Below are 19455 nucleotides of genomic sequence, written 5' to 3'. Positions count from 1 at the left end.
TTCTGCCTACAAATGCTATAAAATCTCTAAATTGGAGAGACCATGTAAACTGTATTCTCCCTGGGATATGCCTCAGATTTAGCACTAAACTTTAGTGATGTATTAAACACATTAATTGTTCCCTTAGAGGGTTAAGTACCCTTCTCTTTTTGAAAATAAAAATCAATTCTAGCAGAGATTACTATGCCTGAGAATTTAAGATGTAAGAGACATGAAAAGGAATCGTGCTGAAATGTTCAAGGTCGTTCGAGTTATTAAATGAGCAAGGCATGAATGTATTCATAGAGGATTCATTATCGTCAGCAGCGACTGGGGAGGAGCACCGCCTATACACTTCTTATTAGGGTGCTAGCAAGGAAACATCATCATTAAACCTCTTTCATGTTACATCAGTTTTCCATGAGAACTGTGATCACCTACATGTGGATGAATATATTTCCTACACTAACCATTATTTTTTCATTTTATTAAGGGACCAAGTTTTACAACTCATCCCCCAGCACAAGGACCAAGTTTTATGCTTGCAGCAAATATTTAGATCATCACAGGTCGGTATGATTCCAGAAGTATGCTCCATAAGAGCACAGCCGTACAACTTTGCATAATATTATTCCGTGACTGCTTGATTAGTACTGTACCTTCCTAGTAGACGGTGTGATGGTAATTATTGATAGATAGATATATATATATATTTATATATATACGTATGTTATGCATACAGCATTACAATAGGGTCCGGGTGTAAGGCTAATGGGGAACACATGTTAATAGGGAAAATGTTTGTCTCCATGGGGTTCCATACTTTATTTAAGCAGCGCCCCCATAATCATAATGGATGGATCCTATTTTTTTTTACACCAGAAGTCAATTAAAACAGGATGCAACAGTGTAGACATCCTAGGAAAAAACCTTTAAAGGGATACTCCGGCGCTAAGACATCTTAAAATGCCTGATCGTGGGGGTCCCACCGCTGGGGACCCCCGTGATCTTCCACACTGCACCCTGTTATAATCAGCCCCCGGAGCATGCTCGCTCCGGGTCTGATTACTGGCGATCACGGGGACGGAGCAGAGTGATGTCACAGCTCCGCCCCGTGTGACATCACACTCTGCCCCCTCAATGCAAGCATATGGGAGGGGGTGTGACAGCTGTCACGCCCCCTCCATAGGCTTTCATTGAGGGGGCAGAGCGTGACGTCACACGGGGCGGAGCCGTGACGTCACTATGCTCCATCCAGGCGCTGTGCTTGCTCCGGGGGCTGATTCTAACGGGGTGCGGCGTGGAAGATCACGGGGGTCCCCAGTGGCGGGACTCCCGCGATCTGGCAGATGTCTAAGATGTCTTAGCGCCGGAGTACCCCTTTAAGAATAAACCTTTTTTGGGTTACTACTCAACATGACTGCAATATTATGTTTTCTTAGATATATAAAGTGATGTATCCTTGTGAACATACTATATTCTTCTGTGTAGGATCAGCTATACTGTCACACAGGTCCCATTTTTGCAGTGATTTTGATTTACGTGAACTATAATGTTTATACGTCTTTATTCTCAATATAAAATATTTGCAATTGTGTGCATAAAGTAATTGTTTTAGACCTCTCCCTTAGTATACGTGCCTTCAGAAAGTTTTTAGACCCTTTCATTTTATGTGAAAGGAACGTGAAAGTTTCTTCCCATCATTCTTTACTCTATACTCCATGATAACAAAGTGAAAACTGGATTTTAGAAATGTTAGCAAATTTATTAAAAATGGAAAAATAACATTTTACATGAATAAGTAATCAGACCCTTTACTATAAAACTTGACATTTAGCTCTGGCTCCTCCCATTTCTCTTGATCATCTCTGAGATGTTTGTCCACCTTGATTGGAGTCATCTGTGGTAAATTCAGATGATTGGACAGGATTTAGAAAGACACACCCATGACTATATAAGGTACTAAATCTGACAATGCATATCCGAGTGAAAACGAAGCCATGATATTGAAAGAACTGCATCAAGGAAGTTTGGAACAACCAAACTGCTCCACCAATCTTGGTAATCGGGGAAGAATGACCTTCGTAAGAAAGGTGATCAAGAACCTAATGTTTACTCTGGCTGAGCTCCTGTGTGTAGATGGGAGAATCTCCAGCAGCACACTGCAGCTTCAATTTGAGTTTTTTGGCCAGAAAAAAGCTATTCCTCAGTAAAAGGCTCTAAAAAGACCCCAAAAAATTAAGGGGGGAGGGAGGGGTGTAATTAGAGGGAGGGGGGAAGGGAGGGGATGTAATAGGGGTTGTGCAGGATTTGTTCATTTTATTGATGGGGATTTGGATTTGTTTCTATTTGGTGCAGATGGAAAGTGATTTTTTTAAAGGGGGTACAGGGTTTTATTTTATTAAGAGGGGGTTAAGGAGTTTAATTAAGGGGGGTTAAGCGGTTTTATTAAGAGGGGTTCAGGGGTTTTATTAAGAGGGGTTCAGGGGTTTTATTAAAGGGGGTTAGATGGGTTTTATTAAGGGGGTTAGATGGGTTTTATTTTATTAAGGGGTGCAGGGTTTCATTTTATTAAGGGGGTGTGCTGGGTTTTATTTTATTAAGGGGGTGTGCAGGGTTTAAATTTATTAAGGGGGTGTGCAGGGGTTTATTTTATTAAGGGGTGCACGGGATTCCAATTAATGAGGGTGTTCAGGTGTTATTTTTTTTATTAAGGGGGTGTGCAGGTTTTTATGTGTAGGGGTGTATGAAATTTATGTGATGGCGGTGCAGGGTTTTTATATGAAGGGGGAGGGGGGATGGATTTGATGTGTAGGGTGGGTGCAGGGTTTTTATGCGTGTGGGGTGCCGGAGGTGAGTTTTATGGAATAGGAGCAGGGTTTTTGTATAAGGGGAAAGAAAGGGCAAGGGTTTTCTAGAAGGGGGAAGACCAGGGATTTGTAGACAGGGTCAGGGCAGGAGTTTTCTAGAAGTTCTTCACCAGCCCCTTTTTACAAAACCCCTGTCCTGGCCCCCTTGTCACGATTCGGCTAGCTGGAGGTGGATCCTCTGTGCCAGAGAGGGATTGGCGTGGACCGTGTCGGTGGACCGGTTCTAAGTTGCTACTGGTATTCACCAGAGCCCGCCGCAAAGCGGGATGGTCTTGCAGCGACGGTAGCAACCAGGTCGTACCCACCGGCAATGGCTCAACCTCTCTGACTGCTGAGATAAGCGTGGTACAAGGGAGTAGACAAAAGCAAGGTCGGACGTAGCAGAAGGTCAGGGCAGGCAGCAAGGATCGTAGTCAGGGGCAACGGCAGGAGGTCTGGAACACAGGCTAGGAACACACAAGGAAACGCTTTCACTGTCACAATGGCAACAAGATCCGGCGAGGGAGTGCAGGGGAAGTGAGGTATAAGTAGGGAGTGCACAGGTGAGGATACTGATTAGGCCTGCTGCGCCAATCAGTGGCGCAGTGGCCCTTTAAATCGCAGAGACCCGACGCGCGCGCGCCCTAAGGAGCGGGGCCGCGCGCGCCGGGCCAACACAGACAGGGAACGGGTCAGGTACGGGAGCCGAGATGGGCATCGCGAGCGGGCGCGTCCCGCATCGCGAATAGCATCCCGGCTGGGAGTAATATCGCAGCGCACCCGGTCAGCAGGTCTGACCGGGGCGCTGCGAATGAGAGAACGCTGCGAGCGCTCCGGGGAGGAGCGGGGACCCGGAGCGCTCGGCGTAACAGTACCCCCCCCCCCCTTGGGTCTCCCCCTCTTCTTGGAGCCTGAGAACCTGAGGATAAGACTTTTGTCCAGGATGTTGTCCTCAGGTTCCCAAGATCTCTCCTCTGGGCCACAATTCTCCCAGTCAACCAAGAAGAATCTTTTACCTCTGACCGTCTTGGATGCTAGAATCTCCTTCACCGAAAAGACGTCAGATGAACTGGAAACTGGAGTGGGAGAAACAACTTTGGGAGAGAAGCGGTTAAGGATGAGTGGTTTAAGAAGAGAGACATGGAAGGCATTGGAAATACGGAGAGAAGGAGGAAGAAGGAGTTTGTAAGAGACAGGGTTGATCTGGCACTTGATTTTGAAGGGATCAAGATAGCGTGGTCCCAGTTTATAACTGGGGACACGAAAGCGGACATACTTAGCGAAGAGCCATACCTTGTCTCCGGGAGCAAAAATGGGGGGAGTTCTTCTTTTCTTATCAGCAAATTTTTTCATCCGGGATGAAGCCTGTAAAAGAGAATTTTGGGTTTCTTTCCATATGGTGGAAAGGTCTCGAGTCACTTCATCAACAGCGGGCAAACCAGAGAGCATGGGAGTGGGGAGGGGAGGAAGAGGGTGACGGCCGTACACCACGAAAAATGGGGATTTAGCAGAAGATTCGGAGACTCTGAAGTTGTATGAGAATTCGGCCCATGGTAGAAGATCTGCCCAGTCATCCTGGCGGGAGGAAACAAAATGTCGCAAATAGTCACCCAGGACCTGATTAATTCTTTCTACTTGCCCATTGGATTGGGGATGATAAGAAGAAGAGAAGTTTAATTTGATCTTGAGCTGCTTACAGAGGGCCCTCCAGAATTTAGACACAAATTGAACGCCTCTATCCGAGACAATATGCGTGGGCAACCCGTGAAGGCGAAAAATGTGTATAAAAAATTGCTTTGCCAACTGAGGCGCCAAAGGAAGGCCTGGAAGAGGGATAAAATGTGCCATCTTGGAGAATCGATCAACGACCACCCAAACAACTGTGTTGCCACGGGACAAAGGCAAGTCAGTAATAAAGTCCATACCAATCTGTGACCAAGGTTGTTCAGGAACAGGCAGAGGATGAAGGAGACCAGCAGGCTTCTGGCGAGGAGTCTTATCCCGGGCACAGACAGTACAAGCCCGCACGAAATCAACAACATCAGTATCCAGAGTAGGCCACCAATAAAATCGAGAGATGAGTTGAATGGATATTTTGATGCCAGCATGGCCTGCGAGGTGGGAGGAGTGTCCCCACTTGAGAATCCCAAGGCGCTGGCGTGGAGAAATGAAGGTCTTCCCTGGATTAGTCTGTCTGATGGAAGCTGGAGAAGTGGAGATCAGACAGTCCGGAGGAATGATGTGCTGCGGAGAGGCTTCCACTTCAGAGGCATCTGAAGAACGAGAGAGGGCATCGGCCCTAATGTTCTTGTCAGCAGGGCGAAAGTGGATTTCAAAGTTAAAATGGGCAAAGAACAACGACCACCTAGCCTGGCGAGGGTTCAGCCGTTGGGCAGACTGGAGATAAGAGAGATTCTTGTGGTCAGTATATATAATAACTGGATATTTGGATCCCTCCAGCAGGTGCCTCCATTCCTCAAGCGACAATTTTATGGCCAGTAATTCTCGATCACCGATGGAGTAGTTTTTCTCCGCCGGGGAGAAGGTCCTAGAAAAAAAACCACAAGTAACAGCATGCCCGGAAGAATTTTTTTGTAGAAGAACTGCTCCAGCTCCCACCGAGGAGGCGTCTACCTCCAATAAGAAGGGTTCAGATGGGTCAGGTCTGGAGAGTACGGGAGCAGAAGAAAAGGCAGGCTTGAGATGTTTAAATGCGTCTTCCGCTTGAGGAGACCAGGACTTAGGATTGGCGTTTTTCTTGGTTAGAGCCACGATAGGAGCTACAATAGTGGAAAAATGTGGAATAAATTGTCTGTAATAATTGGCGAACCCCAAAAAACGTTGGATAGCACAGAGTCTGGAGGGGCGTGGCCAATCCAATACGGCAGATAGTTTATCTGGGTCCATTTGTAGTCCCTGGCCAGAGACTAAGTATCCTAGGAAAGGAAGAGACTGACATTCAAAGAGGCATTTTTCCATTTTGGCATATAGTTGATTGTCCCGAAGTCTCTGAAGAACCATGCGGACATGCTGGCGGTGTTCCTCTAAGTTGCCAGAAAAAAATCAGAATATCGTCCAGGTAAACCACAACACAGGTATATAGAAGATCACGAAAAATTTCATTTACAAAGTCTTGGAAGACGGCAGGGGCGTTGCAAAGGCCAAAGGGCATAACCAGATACTCAAAGTGTCCATCTCTGGTGTTAAATGCAGTCTTCCATTCGTCCCCCTCCCTGATGCGGATGAGATTATAAGCACCTCTTAAGTCCAGCTTGGTAAAGATGTGGGCGCCTTGTAGGCGGTCAAAGAGTTCCGAGATAAGAGGTAGGGGGTAGCGTTTTTTTACAGTGATTTTATTAAGTCCGCGGTAATCAATGCAAGGGGCGTAGGGAGCCGTCTTTTTTGGAGACAAAAAAAAATCCAGCTCCGGCAGGAGAGGAGGACTTGCGGATAAACCCCTTTTTTAAGTTCTCCTGGATGTATTCCAACATGGCTTGAGTTTCCGGAGCAGACAGAGGATAGATTCTGCCCCGGGGTGGAGTAGTACCCGGGAGGAGGTCAATAGGACAGTCATAAGGCCTGTGAGGAGGCAAAGTCTCTGCTTGTTTTTTGCAAAAAAACATCAGCATAATCCAGATAGGCCTTGGGAAGACCAGATACCGGGGGAACTACAGGGTCTTGACTGAGAGTACTGGGAGCCAGTTTAAGACAGTCCTTGTGGCAAGAAGTACCCCAGTTCTTGATCTTCCCTGTGGTCCAATCAAGGGTTGGGGAATGGCGTTGAAGCCACGGTAATCCAAGAAGAATTTCTGAAGTGCAATTAGAGAGGACCAAAAATTCAATTTGTTCGTGATGGGGTCCGATGCACATTAAGAGAGGTTCCGTGCGGTAACGCACGGTACAGTCCAATCTTTCATTATTAACAGAGTTGATGTAGAGGGGTCTGGCGAGACTGGTCACCGGGATGTTGAACCTGTTGATGAGAGAGGCCAAAATAAAGTTTCCTGCAGATCCGGAATCCAAAAAGGCCATAGCAGAGAAGGAGAAGGTAGAAGAAGACATCCGCACAGGCACAGTAAGACGTGGAGAAGCAGAGTTCACATCAAGAGCTGTCTCACCTTTGTGCGGAGTCAGCGTGCGTCTTTCCTGGCGAGGAGGACGGATAGGACAATCCTTCAAGAAATGTTCGGTACTGGCACAGTACAGGCAAAGGTTCTCCATGCGGCGTCGTGTCCTCTCTTGAGGTGTCAAGCGAGACCGGTCAACTTGCATAGTCTCCACGGCGGAAGGCACAGGAACGGATTGCAGAGGACCAGAGGAGAGAGGAGCCGGGGAGAGAAACCGCCTTGTGCGAACAAAGTCCATATCCTGGCGGAGCTCCTGACGCCTTTCGGAAAAACGCATGTCAATGCGGGTGGCAAGATGAATAAGTTCATGCAGGTTAGCAGGAATTTCTCGTGCGGCCAGCACATCTTTAATGTTACTGGATAGGCCTTTTTTAAAGGTCGCGCAGAGGGCCTCGTTATTCCAGGATAATTCGGAGGCAAGAGTACGGAATTGGATGGCGTACTCGCCAACAGAAGAATTACCCTGGACCAGGTTCAGCAGGGCTGTCTCGGCAGAAGAGGCTCGGGCAGGTTCCTCAAAGACACTTCGAATCTCCGTGAAGAAGGAGTGTACAGAGGCAGTGACAGGATCATTGCGGTCCCAGAGCGGTGTGGCCCATGACAGGGCTTTCCCAGACAGAAGGCTGACTACAAAATCTCCAAATGCAGGGAATATTGCGAAAGAAAACCACGGCAAAACTTAGAGTCCCCATCAAATTTATCCGGCAAGGATAATCGGAGGCTGGAAGCGGCCACTCGCTGCGGAGGAGGTGCAGGAGCTGGCGGAGGAGATGATTGCTGAAGCTGTGGTAGTAGCTGCTGTAGCATCACGGTCAGTTGAGACAGCTGGTGGCCTTGTTGCGCTATCTGTTGTGACTGCTGGGCGACCACCGTGGTGAGGTCGGCGACAACTGGCAGCGGGACCTCAGCGGGATCCATGGCCGGATCTACTGTCACGATTCGGCTAGCTGGAGGTGGATCCTCTGTGCCAGAGAGGGATTGGCGTGGACCGTGTCGGTGGACCGGTTCTAAGTTGCTACTGGTATTCACCAGAGCCCGCCGCAAAGCGGGATGGTCTTGCAGCGGCGGTAGCAACCAGGTCGTATCTACCGGCAATGGCTCAACCTCTCTGACTGCTGAGATAAGCGCGGTACAAGGGAGTAGACAAAAGCAAGGTCAGACGTAGCAGAAGGTCAGGGCAGGCAGCAAGGATCGTAGTCAGGGGCAACGTCAGGAGGTCTGGAACACAGGCTAGGAACACACAAGGAAACGCTTTCACTGGCACAATGGCAACAAGATCCGGCGAGGGAGTGCAGGGGAAGTGAGGTATAAGTAGGGAGTGCACAGGTGAGGATACTGATTAGGCCTGCTGCGCCAATCAGTGGCGCAGTGGCCCTTTAAATCGCAGAGACCCGGCGCGTGCGCGCCCTAAGGAGCGGGGCCGCGCGTGCCGGGACAACACAGACGGGGAACGGATCAGGTACGGGAGCCGAGATGCGCATCGCGAGCGGGCGCGTCCCGCATCGCGAATCGCATCCCGGCTGGGAGTAATATCGCAGTGCACCCGGTCAGCAGGTCTGACCGGGGCGCTGCGAATGAGAGAACGCTGCGAGCGCTCCGGGGAGGAGCGGGGACCCGGAGCGCTCGGCGTAACACCCCTTTTGCAAAACTCCTGCATTTGTGCAATAAATATTATTGAAAACATTGAAAAAAGTTTGTGCATGTTTTCTTACTTTCTTGGGTTGGGGGAATGGGGGCAAACAAAGGGTCCACCCTGGGTGCCAAATGCTCTAGGTAAGCCCCTGCCTTGAATGGTTCAGTCAGAGCCCTAAATTGAACTCAATCGAACATCATTGGAGAGATGTGAAAATGTCCTTAAGCAAAAGTCCCCATCCACCCTGAGGTTAAGAGGGTCTGCAGAAAATCCCTAAATCCAGGTGTGCAATGCTTGAGGCATCATGCTCAACCAAACTACTCAGCGGTAATAGTTTCCAAAGGTGCTTCAACTAAGCACTGGGTAAAGGGTCTGAATACTTATGTCAAAGTAATATTAACATTACTCCTTTTCAATAAATTAGAAAAGATTTCTGATATTCTTTTTTCACTTTGTCATTATGGGGTATTAAGAGAAGAATCATGGGTAAAAACTTTAATTTCTTCTTATTTTAACACAAGGCCTCAACATAACAAAATATGAAAAAGTGAAAAGCCTAAACATAAATTCCAAATGCATTGTATGTGTCTCTCGGCCAGGTGGCTATTTTTCCTGTATTTCCCATGTTTTTTTTTTTTTTTTTTTTAAAGGGTGGTTCAAACTGTACTGTGTCGGTAGATATTTGGAAATAGCTCTCTTATTGTTATTTTGTTTTAATAGTGGTGGGTACTTTTTACCTCATTGCTTTTTTTTTCTCTAGCAATGTTGGTTATCTTGCATGTGTGAGGGTACTTCTTCTCTGATGGATATGTTAATGTGTCACATTTTTCTTTTCTTTCCTTCACTCAATATGTCATTATTGGATGATGTGGTTAATGCAGAAATTGATGCTGTGTTGAACAGTTGAGTTAGTCAATTTCAAGTCTCCCTGTAATTTATTTGAGCTGTTGAAGGACCATTGCAAGCTAGTGTTAAGCCATTAATGCCAAAAAATGGGATAAAAGAGTTTTACTGTGTGTTTGAGTTCAGAGACTGCACCAAAATTTCTACGTAGAAGTGTTCTTCATGAAATCTTTATGAAGAAATGGGCTGATCAATGTTTATTACATATAAAACATTTAATGGAATTGATCAGTTAAGAGCTTATAGAACAATTGAAAATACTTGATGCCTAGACTACTGTTAAAAAAAACTGGATGTACAGTATTTGTAACAAATTTGGAAACTTTATGATAGCCTATTGAATGAAAAACTCATGGAGGGAGAGTTATCAAAACTTGTGCAGAGGAAAAGTTGACCAGTTGCCAATAGCAACCAATCAGATCGCTTCTTTCATTTTTAAAAAGGCCTCTGAAAAATGAAATAAGCAATTTGATTGGTTGCTATGAGCAACTGGTCAACTTTTCCTTTGAACAGGTTTTGACAAATGTCCCCCATGGAGAACTTAGAATATACAACACATACATTTTAGAGCGACACTCTGGATTTTGATAAAAAAAAATAATTTTCACATTTAAAAGTGTTTAATAAGAACAGAAACACAAGAAGGTCCCATAAGGGCAACAGGTCCCCACTTGCCTTCATGTGATCATGACATTTTACACTTCAAGATATAAGGATGATTATCAGTAGGTAATATCTCCATTGCAACATAATCCAGCATTCTAGAATAATTATTATGTTTTTAAACAATAATAAAACAAGAAAAAAGTGAGAAAGACAAGGCAAAAAGGCAAGTGAAACACAAATAGATTTAGTTATTATGATAACAATAGTATTACTGTTTGTGAGCTTGAACCATAATCTCTTATTTTCCCCAGGTATGGGTGGAAATCCATTTGAAATTTATATGGATGTTCAATTGTTTGTGTAGAAAACGTTATCTTTATAATCTGAGAATCTTCCTTATCGTGCATTTTTTGACATGATAATTATTATTACTACCTCCCCCTCCCTATTTACAGGTTTAAAATCTACTTGTGTAACAGACTAAAAGTCGACCAGTTGCCCATAGCAATCAATCAGATTGCTCCATTCATTTTTGAAAAGGCCTCTGGAAAAAAAAGAAGCAATCTGTTTGGTTCCTATAGGCAACTGGTTAACTTTTTTCACAGCACAGGTCTTGATGAATCTCCCCCAATATCCCTAAATTCATCTAATAGTTATGTGGGACATTCATTTAAAAGCATAACCCAAATAATTTGTGAACTACTTTTAGTTATAACTTTATTTTAGTGAGTATAAGGACCTAAAAGAATTATGTTAAGGATTGTTATACATGTCAAAATGGGGGCCTCAAGAGTAGCATTATTATGTAGAGGAAATATTGAGACAACTTGAGACAGTGAGTTATTGCAGCCAACATAAGAATCCTATGGTGGACATGGTACAGAAATTTACTGCAAATGTGTGTGGGGTTTAAACCATAAAGATTGATTTAACTATTTAAGGGTGAAGGAGCCTAGGATACCATGATTCATAAGGATAGACAACCACAAAAAGGACGGCCAATGATTACAAGCACTGATTTTCCACTTGTGTGTGGCCAATTTATTGATTTAGTTACTTTTGAAGTTACTTATGTTCTTAGTCGGATTTTCCTAATGTAATGATTTTAAGAATTATCTCCCTTACACAGTGATCTTGAGGTCAGTTTTTTGGATGTCATGATCACTAATGGAGTGAGAAAATTTATAAGTCAACGGTCCCAAATAGGCAGTTTTTGCACTTACACAGAAATACCTCTTAGTTGTCAGAGAACAACCATGAAGCTAAGGAACTGCCACACATTACAAAAAGATATATAAATATTCTGTTTTCTTCTATATAAAAAATCATATGTATTCTTGGAACTGGTACTGTAGTCATACTGGTCACATTTATCTATTGATGTTGATTTACATGACCTATAATTTAGAGTGTTGGTAATATGTATCACAGTATTTATAACTCCCTTCTTTTTATACCTACTAGTATAGCCCAAGTAGTTTTTTTGTATTCACTTAAAAAAGGACAACAAAAAATTGACTTAAAAAAATTGTTAACGTTTGTAAGTCTAAAAATTCTATTTGTTTTTCACTACAACTTGAGATAAAATGTTTACCCCAATCCTTATCAACAGGGTATGTACAGCATCCCCGGCAATGTTTACATCCTTTTTCCATACCAAAAAATGATCTATATAATTACTTTATTCTGTAAGGAATGATACATTTTGTAGTGGGTATTAAGAAATGATTGAGAAATATTTACATATAACCAATATAAACACATATACAAACATGTAACTATCCCTTATAGAATATAATAGAACATTGCCCTTGAGCCAGGAAGAGTTCATGCATTTCGAAGTAAGTGCCAAGGACAAAAAAATCTATAATCACATTTAAATTTTGTTTTTACCTTCAGTAAAGGAACAAGGATGGTTTTTATTATAAGTTATTATTTATTATAAAATAAATATTGTATTATATTTTTTATTATAATATTGCAAAATTACCTATCTTAAAGACTATTGAAAATGCTTCCAAGATCACTTTCAGAAGAACTCATGCCTTAACCTGTTTTAAACTGGGCCTATTTATCCTGACCACCTTTCTTTTCTGCTGCGTATATACACACCTCCTCTCTCCCCATCCCTCCCTGCCATGACTGATTCATTTGCAGGCTCTACTTCCAGAACTGAGCCCCACACACTTCAGTCAAGGCGGGAAGGGGTGGGGAAGGGAGGAGCATATTGCAGCTCGGCATGGCCTTCTTGACACTTTGGCTCTGAGCATAGTATAGAGCTTAAACTATGGTCTTTCATATTTTAAAATCAGTGCATATATTGCAATTTAACAATTTGATAAACCTGGGTGACTTGTTTTTTTATTTAAAATTTGCACCAGCTAATGCATGCATATTAGATATTTATTGGTTTATTAACTTTAAATGTTAAGTTTTAATGGATTTCTTGGACAACATATATTCAACATACGTTTAGGTTGTTGGCTATTTTAATATCAGACATGCATATAATATTATCAATTATCATTACATTCTTGTATTGTGATAGCAGCAAACTGACTGCAGCATCCCCTGCATTAACTTAAATATACTGGTAAAAATTTTTTTTACTTGGAGAAGATCTATTGCCCAGTTCCTGAGCAATGGTATTTATCTAAATTAACAAATTTCATTTTCCGGACATTGGAGGTGGTCTTCTCCAATGCTTCCTCCACCTGCTCCAGTCCAATATCACATCGCTTTTTATTAAATATGCATCCCATCTGATGTAAGAGTAAAGCAGAAAGCATATTTATGAAGGGGGGGGGGATGATATTAGGCCTGAGTGGGTGAGAGAAGCTAAAAAAATTGGAGACCCCTCCATTGCTCAGAAAATGACATTTCCATATTTGGTAAATACTGATTGCTAAGGAACAGTGCAACAGATATTTTTCCAGGAAAAATGCGTATCAAACTCACTATTTACCTGTAGGATTAGTAAGATTAGGTTAGTGTGGGTGGCTCTGCTGTTGATTTCTTATTAAAGTAAAACCTTTTGTAGACAGGCCATTCCTTGTGTTCTGAGCAAAGCTATTTATTACAGCACATTATTACGGATTCACTTGCATTCTCGTGAATTACAGACATGGAGTAATTAATGTGGAGAAAAGCAATTAGACATGCATGCATGTAGATCTGTAAATCTCAGCTTGTCCTTCTATACACCAAATTCCAATGAACATAATTCCTAGACATCACTCAGTGTGCCCTGTTCTCTTCATAAACTGCATGATGTGTAATTTATTATTATTATTTTGAAACAGTTGGATCTATGGAAGCCACTCCAGCCAGAAGATATCAATGTCAGAAGTGTAGTGCATGTCAGGATCCCATTCGTGGCTCTACAGCCCGTGAAAGAGGCCATGCTTCACTGTTCGCTATCTTTTAAGTAAGTCAACTGATGTGAGTTGAGCAGGTTTAATCTTCTAGACTTTAGTTTAAATTGAATATCAGTCATGCAGTGACACATTGAAGAGGAGAGTGCATAGCAAGCATGTTTTAAAGGGCTATGTGGCTCGGTGTACAATATGCAATGTACCTAACTGCCTGTTTACTATACAATATTTAATGAAGAACCTAAGAAGGAAAAGTTTAGAGCAGACTGTAGTCTATATGTTAATTAGTTAAGCTCAGGGAAATTTTACAATAAGAAAGATTTTACCAAAAAATAGTGTTAGACGTTTCACTGAAATCCTGTAAAACAGTACATAAGAATGAAAAATGAGTGACACGATTCTACAGCTATTGCTTGTGCCTGATACAAAATGATGTTCATCAGCGTTCAAGCTACACACACAAGGGCCAAATGCGGCTCACAGACCACAATGTACCAAATGGTTATAAGGTTTCTCTTTAAGGGTATGTTAACACAACAGAATTAAGCAAGAAAAATTTCCTTGCTTAATTCATCTAGGGACTCACACCTTTCTGTTTCATGGTAAATGAGGCAGAAATGATGCTGAATCAGCACTTTGCTGCAGAAATAAGTGCTGAATAAAGGGAAAGTGACACCACATTTGCCCTACCACTACCACTGCTATAGCACATAGTGATACCATTGTTATGTAAATGGGCTAACAAATCCTTTATACACTGAGGGCGATCACCCTGACTACTTTCTTCACCTCCTGTAGCCCTGCCTGACCACCTATCCTGAGCTTCCCCTCAGCAGTGACTTGGAGCTGAGACTGATGCAAGATCTCGCGCATGCGCTGTGTCTCGTGGGGTTGTCACATGGTTTCACTGCTGAGAGGCGGTCAGTATTCCATGCGACTGCCCCCAGTGCACCAAGGATCTGTTAGTTACATTACAATGGTATCACTTTGTGTGTTAGCAGTGAAAGTGGCAGAGCAAATGTCACAGACATTTTATAGTTACAAACACACAAAGTGGCACAGTAAGCTTGATTGTTGCAAAACAGTCTAAGAAGAGCAGTATCTAAACATTCCACTTAATGAAAGAAAGGTATTGTACCAATTAAATAGGTTTTCCCAGCTGTCAAAGTTATTCTCTATCCATAAGGTATAACTGTCTGATTGTGGGAGTCCTACCACTGGGCACCCTGCAATCTGAAGAATGGAGACCTTAGTCTCCCGTTAGAATGGATTGGCATGTCCATGCTCCATTCATTCTCTATGGAAGCTGTCATAGACAAAGGGCAGCGGAGAACGCTGTACTTGGCCATCTCTGACAGCTTTCCCAAACAGAGAAAGGTTATATGTTAGTTAGTAAATAATCCTGTTTATGTACATATAAATTTATATGTGTCTAGAACCTATATTTCTGCTGCTCACTTGGTTTTTACGTCTTATGCTCTGAAGGGGGTAAGGGGGTGTGTTCTCTGCAATCAATATTGTATGTCCAGGGACCACTGTATTTTATAGTTTTTTTAAAGGTTTTAAATCATTATAGTATGTTAATAAAGTTGTTTGGATTTGTATAAATGAAAGGGGTGGGAGTTAGAATGATGAGATCATGGTTAAGCGCAGATGTGCGTGAAACGGCCCGTTGGTCTTGATTTGTATCTATGACTTGACCACAGAATAAACAATATTGCTGGATTTCAACACAAGTTCCTCCTCATCTTTTGTCCTGGGGTTATTGGATCTACCTTCTTTGGATTGAGCACTGTGGGCGAGACAGTGAGTGGAGATCAGTGGCACTGAGAGGCCATCATATTTTGAAAGTATTGTATGTAGGGGCCATCGTATGTGAGGGGACCACTGTAAACTAAAAGAAGCAAAAGAGTCATGGTAATGGGACTTTACAATATATCCACTTGCGCAACTAATGCACTTGGTAATTCCTACTCGTAAACAGGTAAATAGTTAACATTAACCCTTGCTACTTTGGAGAGAACACGCTTAAATCGCTAGGTATCAGTACATAATATAATTTCTGCAATAATAATTTCTGTCTATCTCCTCCCCTCTAACGCACATTCTGCACTGCCAGGCCTAAAAATTTCAAATCTTCTCTTTCATTGTTGTGTACTAGTTTCATGTGTTCCACAAATCTGGGATCACCTGCTCCTGTATTTCGAGATCTCAGATGTTCTCTTATTCGTACATACATAGGTCTAATCATCTTTCCTATATAGTAGGAACCACAACTACACACAAGAGCATACACTACAAATTTCGTTCTACATGTAATAAAATCCTTTACCTTGATTAACTGTGATCACAATCTTATTTCATTTGTGTTATATAGATAATGACAGAAATTACATTTGCCACACTATGGTTCCCCCCGGTAGATTTTTCTCCAACCAATTTTTCTCCTTTTCTGATTTTGGATACCTATTTTTCACTAGGACATCCCTCAGATTTTTTGTTCTCCTAAAGGACAATAATGGTTTACTTATCACGGCCTCTTTTAATATATGTAATCTGAAATATGTACCAGTTCTTAACCCCGTAAGGACCCAGCCCATTTTCACCTTAAGGACCCGAGCATTTTTTGCATATTTGACCACTGTCACTTTAAGCATTAAAGGGGTACTCCGGTGTAAAACTTTTTTTTTTTTTTTTTAATCAACTGGTGCCAGAAAGTTTAACAGATTTGTAAATTACGTCTATTAAAAAAATCTTAATCCTTCCAGTGCTTATTAGCTGCTGAATACTACAGAGGACATTATTTTCTTTTTGGAACACAGTGGTCTCTACTGACATTATGACAACAATGCTCTCTGCTGACAAATATGTCCATTTTAGGAACTGTCCAGAGCAGCATATGTTTGCTATGGGGATTTTCTCGTACTCTGGACAGGTCTTAAAATGGACAGAGGTGTCAGCAGAGAGCACTGAGCTTGTGATGTCAACAAAGAGTTCTGTGTTCCAAAAAGAAAATAATGTCCTAAACGGTTGCCTTGAAATAAGACTTGGCTCTGATACCAAAATTATCCTGCGGCAGTGTTTACCAAACAGGGTGCCTCCAGCTGTTGCAAAACTCCCAGCATGCTTGGACAGTCAATGGCTGTCCGGAAAACTGGGAGTTGATGTTTTACAACAGCTGGAGGCTCTGTTTTGAAAACAGTGCCGTACTAGACGTTTTTCATTTTTATTGAGGGGGAGGGGGGCGATTAACTGTGTAGTGGTATCTGTATATGTAGTGTATTACCCCTTATTTTGTGTGGGTGTAGTGTAGTGTTTTTAGGGTACAGTCACATGGGCGGTGTTTTACGGCGAGTTTCCCGCTGGGAGTTTGAGGTGCAGCAGAAAATTAGCTGCATCTCAAACTTGCAGCGAGAAACTCACTGTAAACCCCCACCTGTGTGAATGTACCCTGTACAAACCTTCAGCTGTTGCAAAACTACAACTTCCAGCATGCTCTTTTGCTGTCCGTGCATTCTGGGGGTTGCAGTTATGCAACAGCTGGAGGCACACTGGTTGCAAAACAGTGAGAGTTTGTTACTTAACTCAGTGTTTTGCAACCAATGTGCCTCCAGCTGTTGCAAAACTACAACTCCCAGCTTGTACGGTCTGTCAGTGCATGCTGGGAGTTGTCGTTCGCAACAGCTGGAGGTACACTGGTTGCGAAACACTAAGTTAGGTAACAAACTCAGTGTTTTGCAACCAGTGTGCCTCCAGCTGTTGCAAAAGCTACAACCCCCAGCATGCACAGACAGGCGAAGGGCATGCTGGGACTTGTAGTTATGCAACAGCTAGAGGCATACTACTAACACACCCAGCATGCCCTTTGGGTGCCCATGCATGCTGGGGGTTGTAGTTATGCAACAGCTGGAGGCACACTGGTAGCAAAACACTGAGAGATTGTTACTTAACTCAGTGTTTTGCAACCAGTGTGCCTACAGCTGTTGCAAAACTACAACTCCAAGCATGTACGGTCTATCAGTGCATGCTGGGAGTTGTAGTTTGCAACAGCTGGAGGCTGCAACACACTGAGTTAGGTAACTTCAGCTGTTGCAAAACTACAACTCTTAGCATGCACTTACAGCCGAAGGGCATGCTGGTACTTGTAGTTATGCAACAGCTGGAGGCACATTACTGCAACTCCCAGCATGCCCTTTGGTAGTTTGTGCCTGCTGGGGGTTGTAGTTATGCAACAGCTGGAGGCACATTACTGCAACTCCCAGCATGCCCTTTGGTAGGGTGTGCCTGATGGGGTTTGTAGTTATGCAATTGCGGGAGGTACACTTTTTCATAGAAAAAATGTGCCTCCAGCTGTTGCCTTACAACAACACCCAGCATGCACAAACTTCCAAAGGGCATGCTGGGAGTTGTAGTTTTACCTTCTGCTGATGCATAACAACAACTCCCAGCATGCCCTTTTGTGCTTGCTGGGAGTTGTTGCTAGGCAACAGCAGGAGGCAAGGCCTTACCTCCTGCTGCTGCTGCGCACGTCCTGCCTGTCATCCTGCCGCAGTGGCTGTCTCCGCTTCAGGGGCCGCCGGAGATCAGGGGCCCCCACTACAGGTACACACATCCCAGCACCCGCTCTCGTCCTCCGGAATAGGGGCGGAGCTGGTGCCGTTAGGGACACCCCCACAGAAGGTGTCCTGATTCGTCGGCCAGTAACGTGAGATAACACCAGTGCCACCTCACTCCATGTCGGCATCTATCACCCTTTTTTTCCGGGTCACCGGGGACCTGTTTGACCCATAATTGCCGCAAATCGATCTGAATTCGGGGGGGGGGTCTCAGGACCTCCGCAGGGGTTTCAGCAGGCATCCTGGTCCCCACTGGCGCATGAAGGGGACAGGTATTCCCATGGGTGTACAGGTACGCCCTGCATCCTTAAGTCCCAGAACCTGTACGCACTGGGTCCTTAAAGGGGTACTCCGGTGCTTAAACATCTTATCCCCTATCCAAAGAATAGGGGATAAGATGCCTGATCGCGGGAGTCCCGCAGCTGGGGACGCCCGTGATCATGCACGCGGCCCCCCGTTTGTAATCAGTCCCTGGAGCGTGTTCGCTCCGGGTCTGATTACGCTCGACCGCAGGGCCGGCGGCGTGTGACGTCACACCTCCGCCCCCGTGTGACATCACGCTACGCCCCTCAATGCAAGCCTATGGGAGGGAGCGTGACAGCTATCACGCCCCCTCCCGTAGGCTTGCATTGAGGGGCGAAGTGTGACGTCACACGGGGGCGGAGGCGTGACGTCACACGCCGCCGGCCCTGAGGTTGAGCATAATCAGAGCCAGAGCGAACACATGCCTGATCCTTTGGATAGGGGATAAGATGTGTAAGCACTGGAGTACCCCTTTAAGGGGTTAAAGATAGCAGCTTTTATTACATGATCCATAGAATTAAACTCTAAAACATTAGAATTTTCTCCTACTGAGGAGACAGACAGACATTATTATTACAGAAAGTAACTGATGCTTTGGGTGCACCAAGATTAAATGCACATAGTGTGTTCCTCTGGAGATGCAGGGGTTAATGGTAATTCCTACTCATAAACAAGTAAAAGGTTAACAAGTGCATTAGATGCGCAAGTGAATATATTGTAAAGTCCCCTTACACATTAACTATAAGGATATGTGCATGAATGATTAATAAAAAATGTTGTATAGTTTTTTTGTAATGTTTTAAATGAATATATTATGTTAATAAAGTTGTTTGGATTTGTATAAATGAAAGGGGTGGGAGTTAGAACGGTGAGGTCGGGATTAAGCGCAGGTGTGCATGAAACGGCCCGTCGGCCTTGATTTGTATCCATTGTATCCTTAATTTGTAATTATGACTGGTATGTATCACACTAAACAATATTGCTTGATTTTAACACGACTTTCTACAAGTATCACTAGTCCACCACTACCCTCTTCAGGACATAGGGCGTATCCATATGCCCGTG

General features: G+C 43.7%; 1 protein-coding gene across 1 annotated transcript in view; it reads left to right on the top strand.

Moving 5' to 3' along the window:
• The window catches only part of CPO (carboxypeptidase O), a 193135-nt gene that overhangs the window by 43083 nt on the left and 130597 nt on the right, over window positions 1–19455 (top strand). The window contains exons 3-4 of the mRNA XM_056535071.1: window positions 473–548; window positions 13400–13524. Coding sequence (XP_056391046.1) covers window positions 473–548; window positions 13400–13524 — 201 coding nt within the window. The remainder of the gene's footprint in view (window positions 1–472; window positions 549–13399; window positions 13525–19455) is intronic.

This window comes from Hyla sarda, chromosome 8 (assembly GCF_029499605.1).
Source record: "Hyla sarda isolate aHylSar1 chromosome 8, aHylSar1.hap1, whole genome shotgun sequence".
Lineage (NCBI taxonomy): Eukaryota > Metazoa > Chordata > Amphibia > Anura > Hylidae > Hyla > Hyla sarda.
This window is presented reverse-complemented; position numbering and strand designations above follow the sequence as displayed.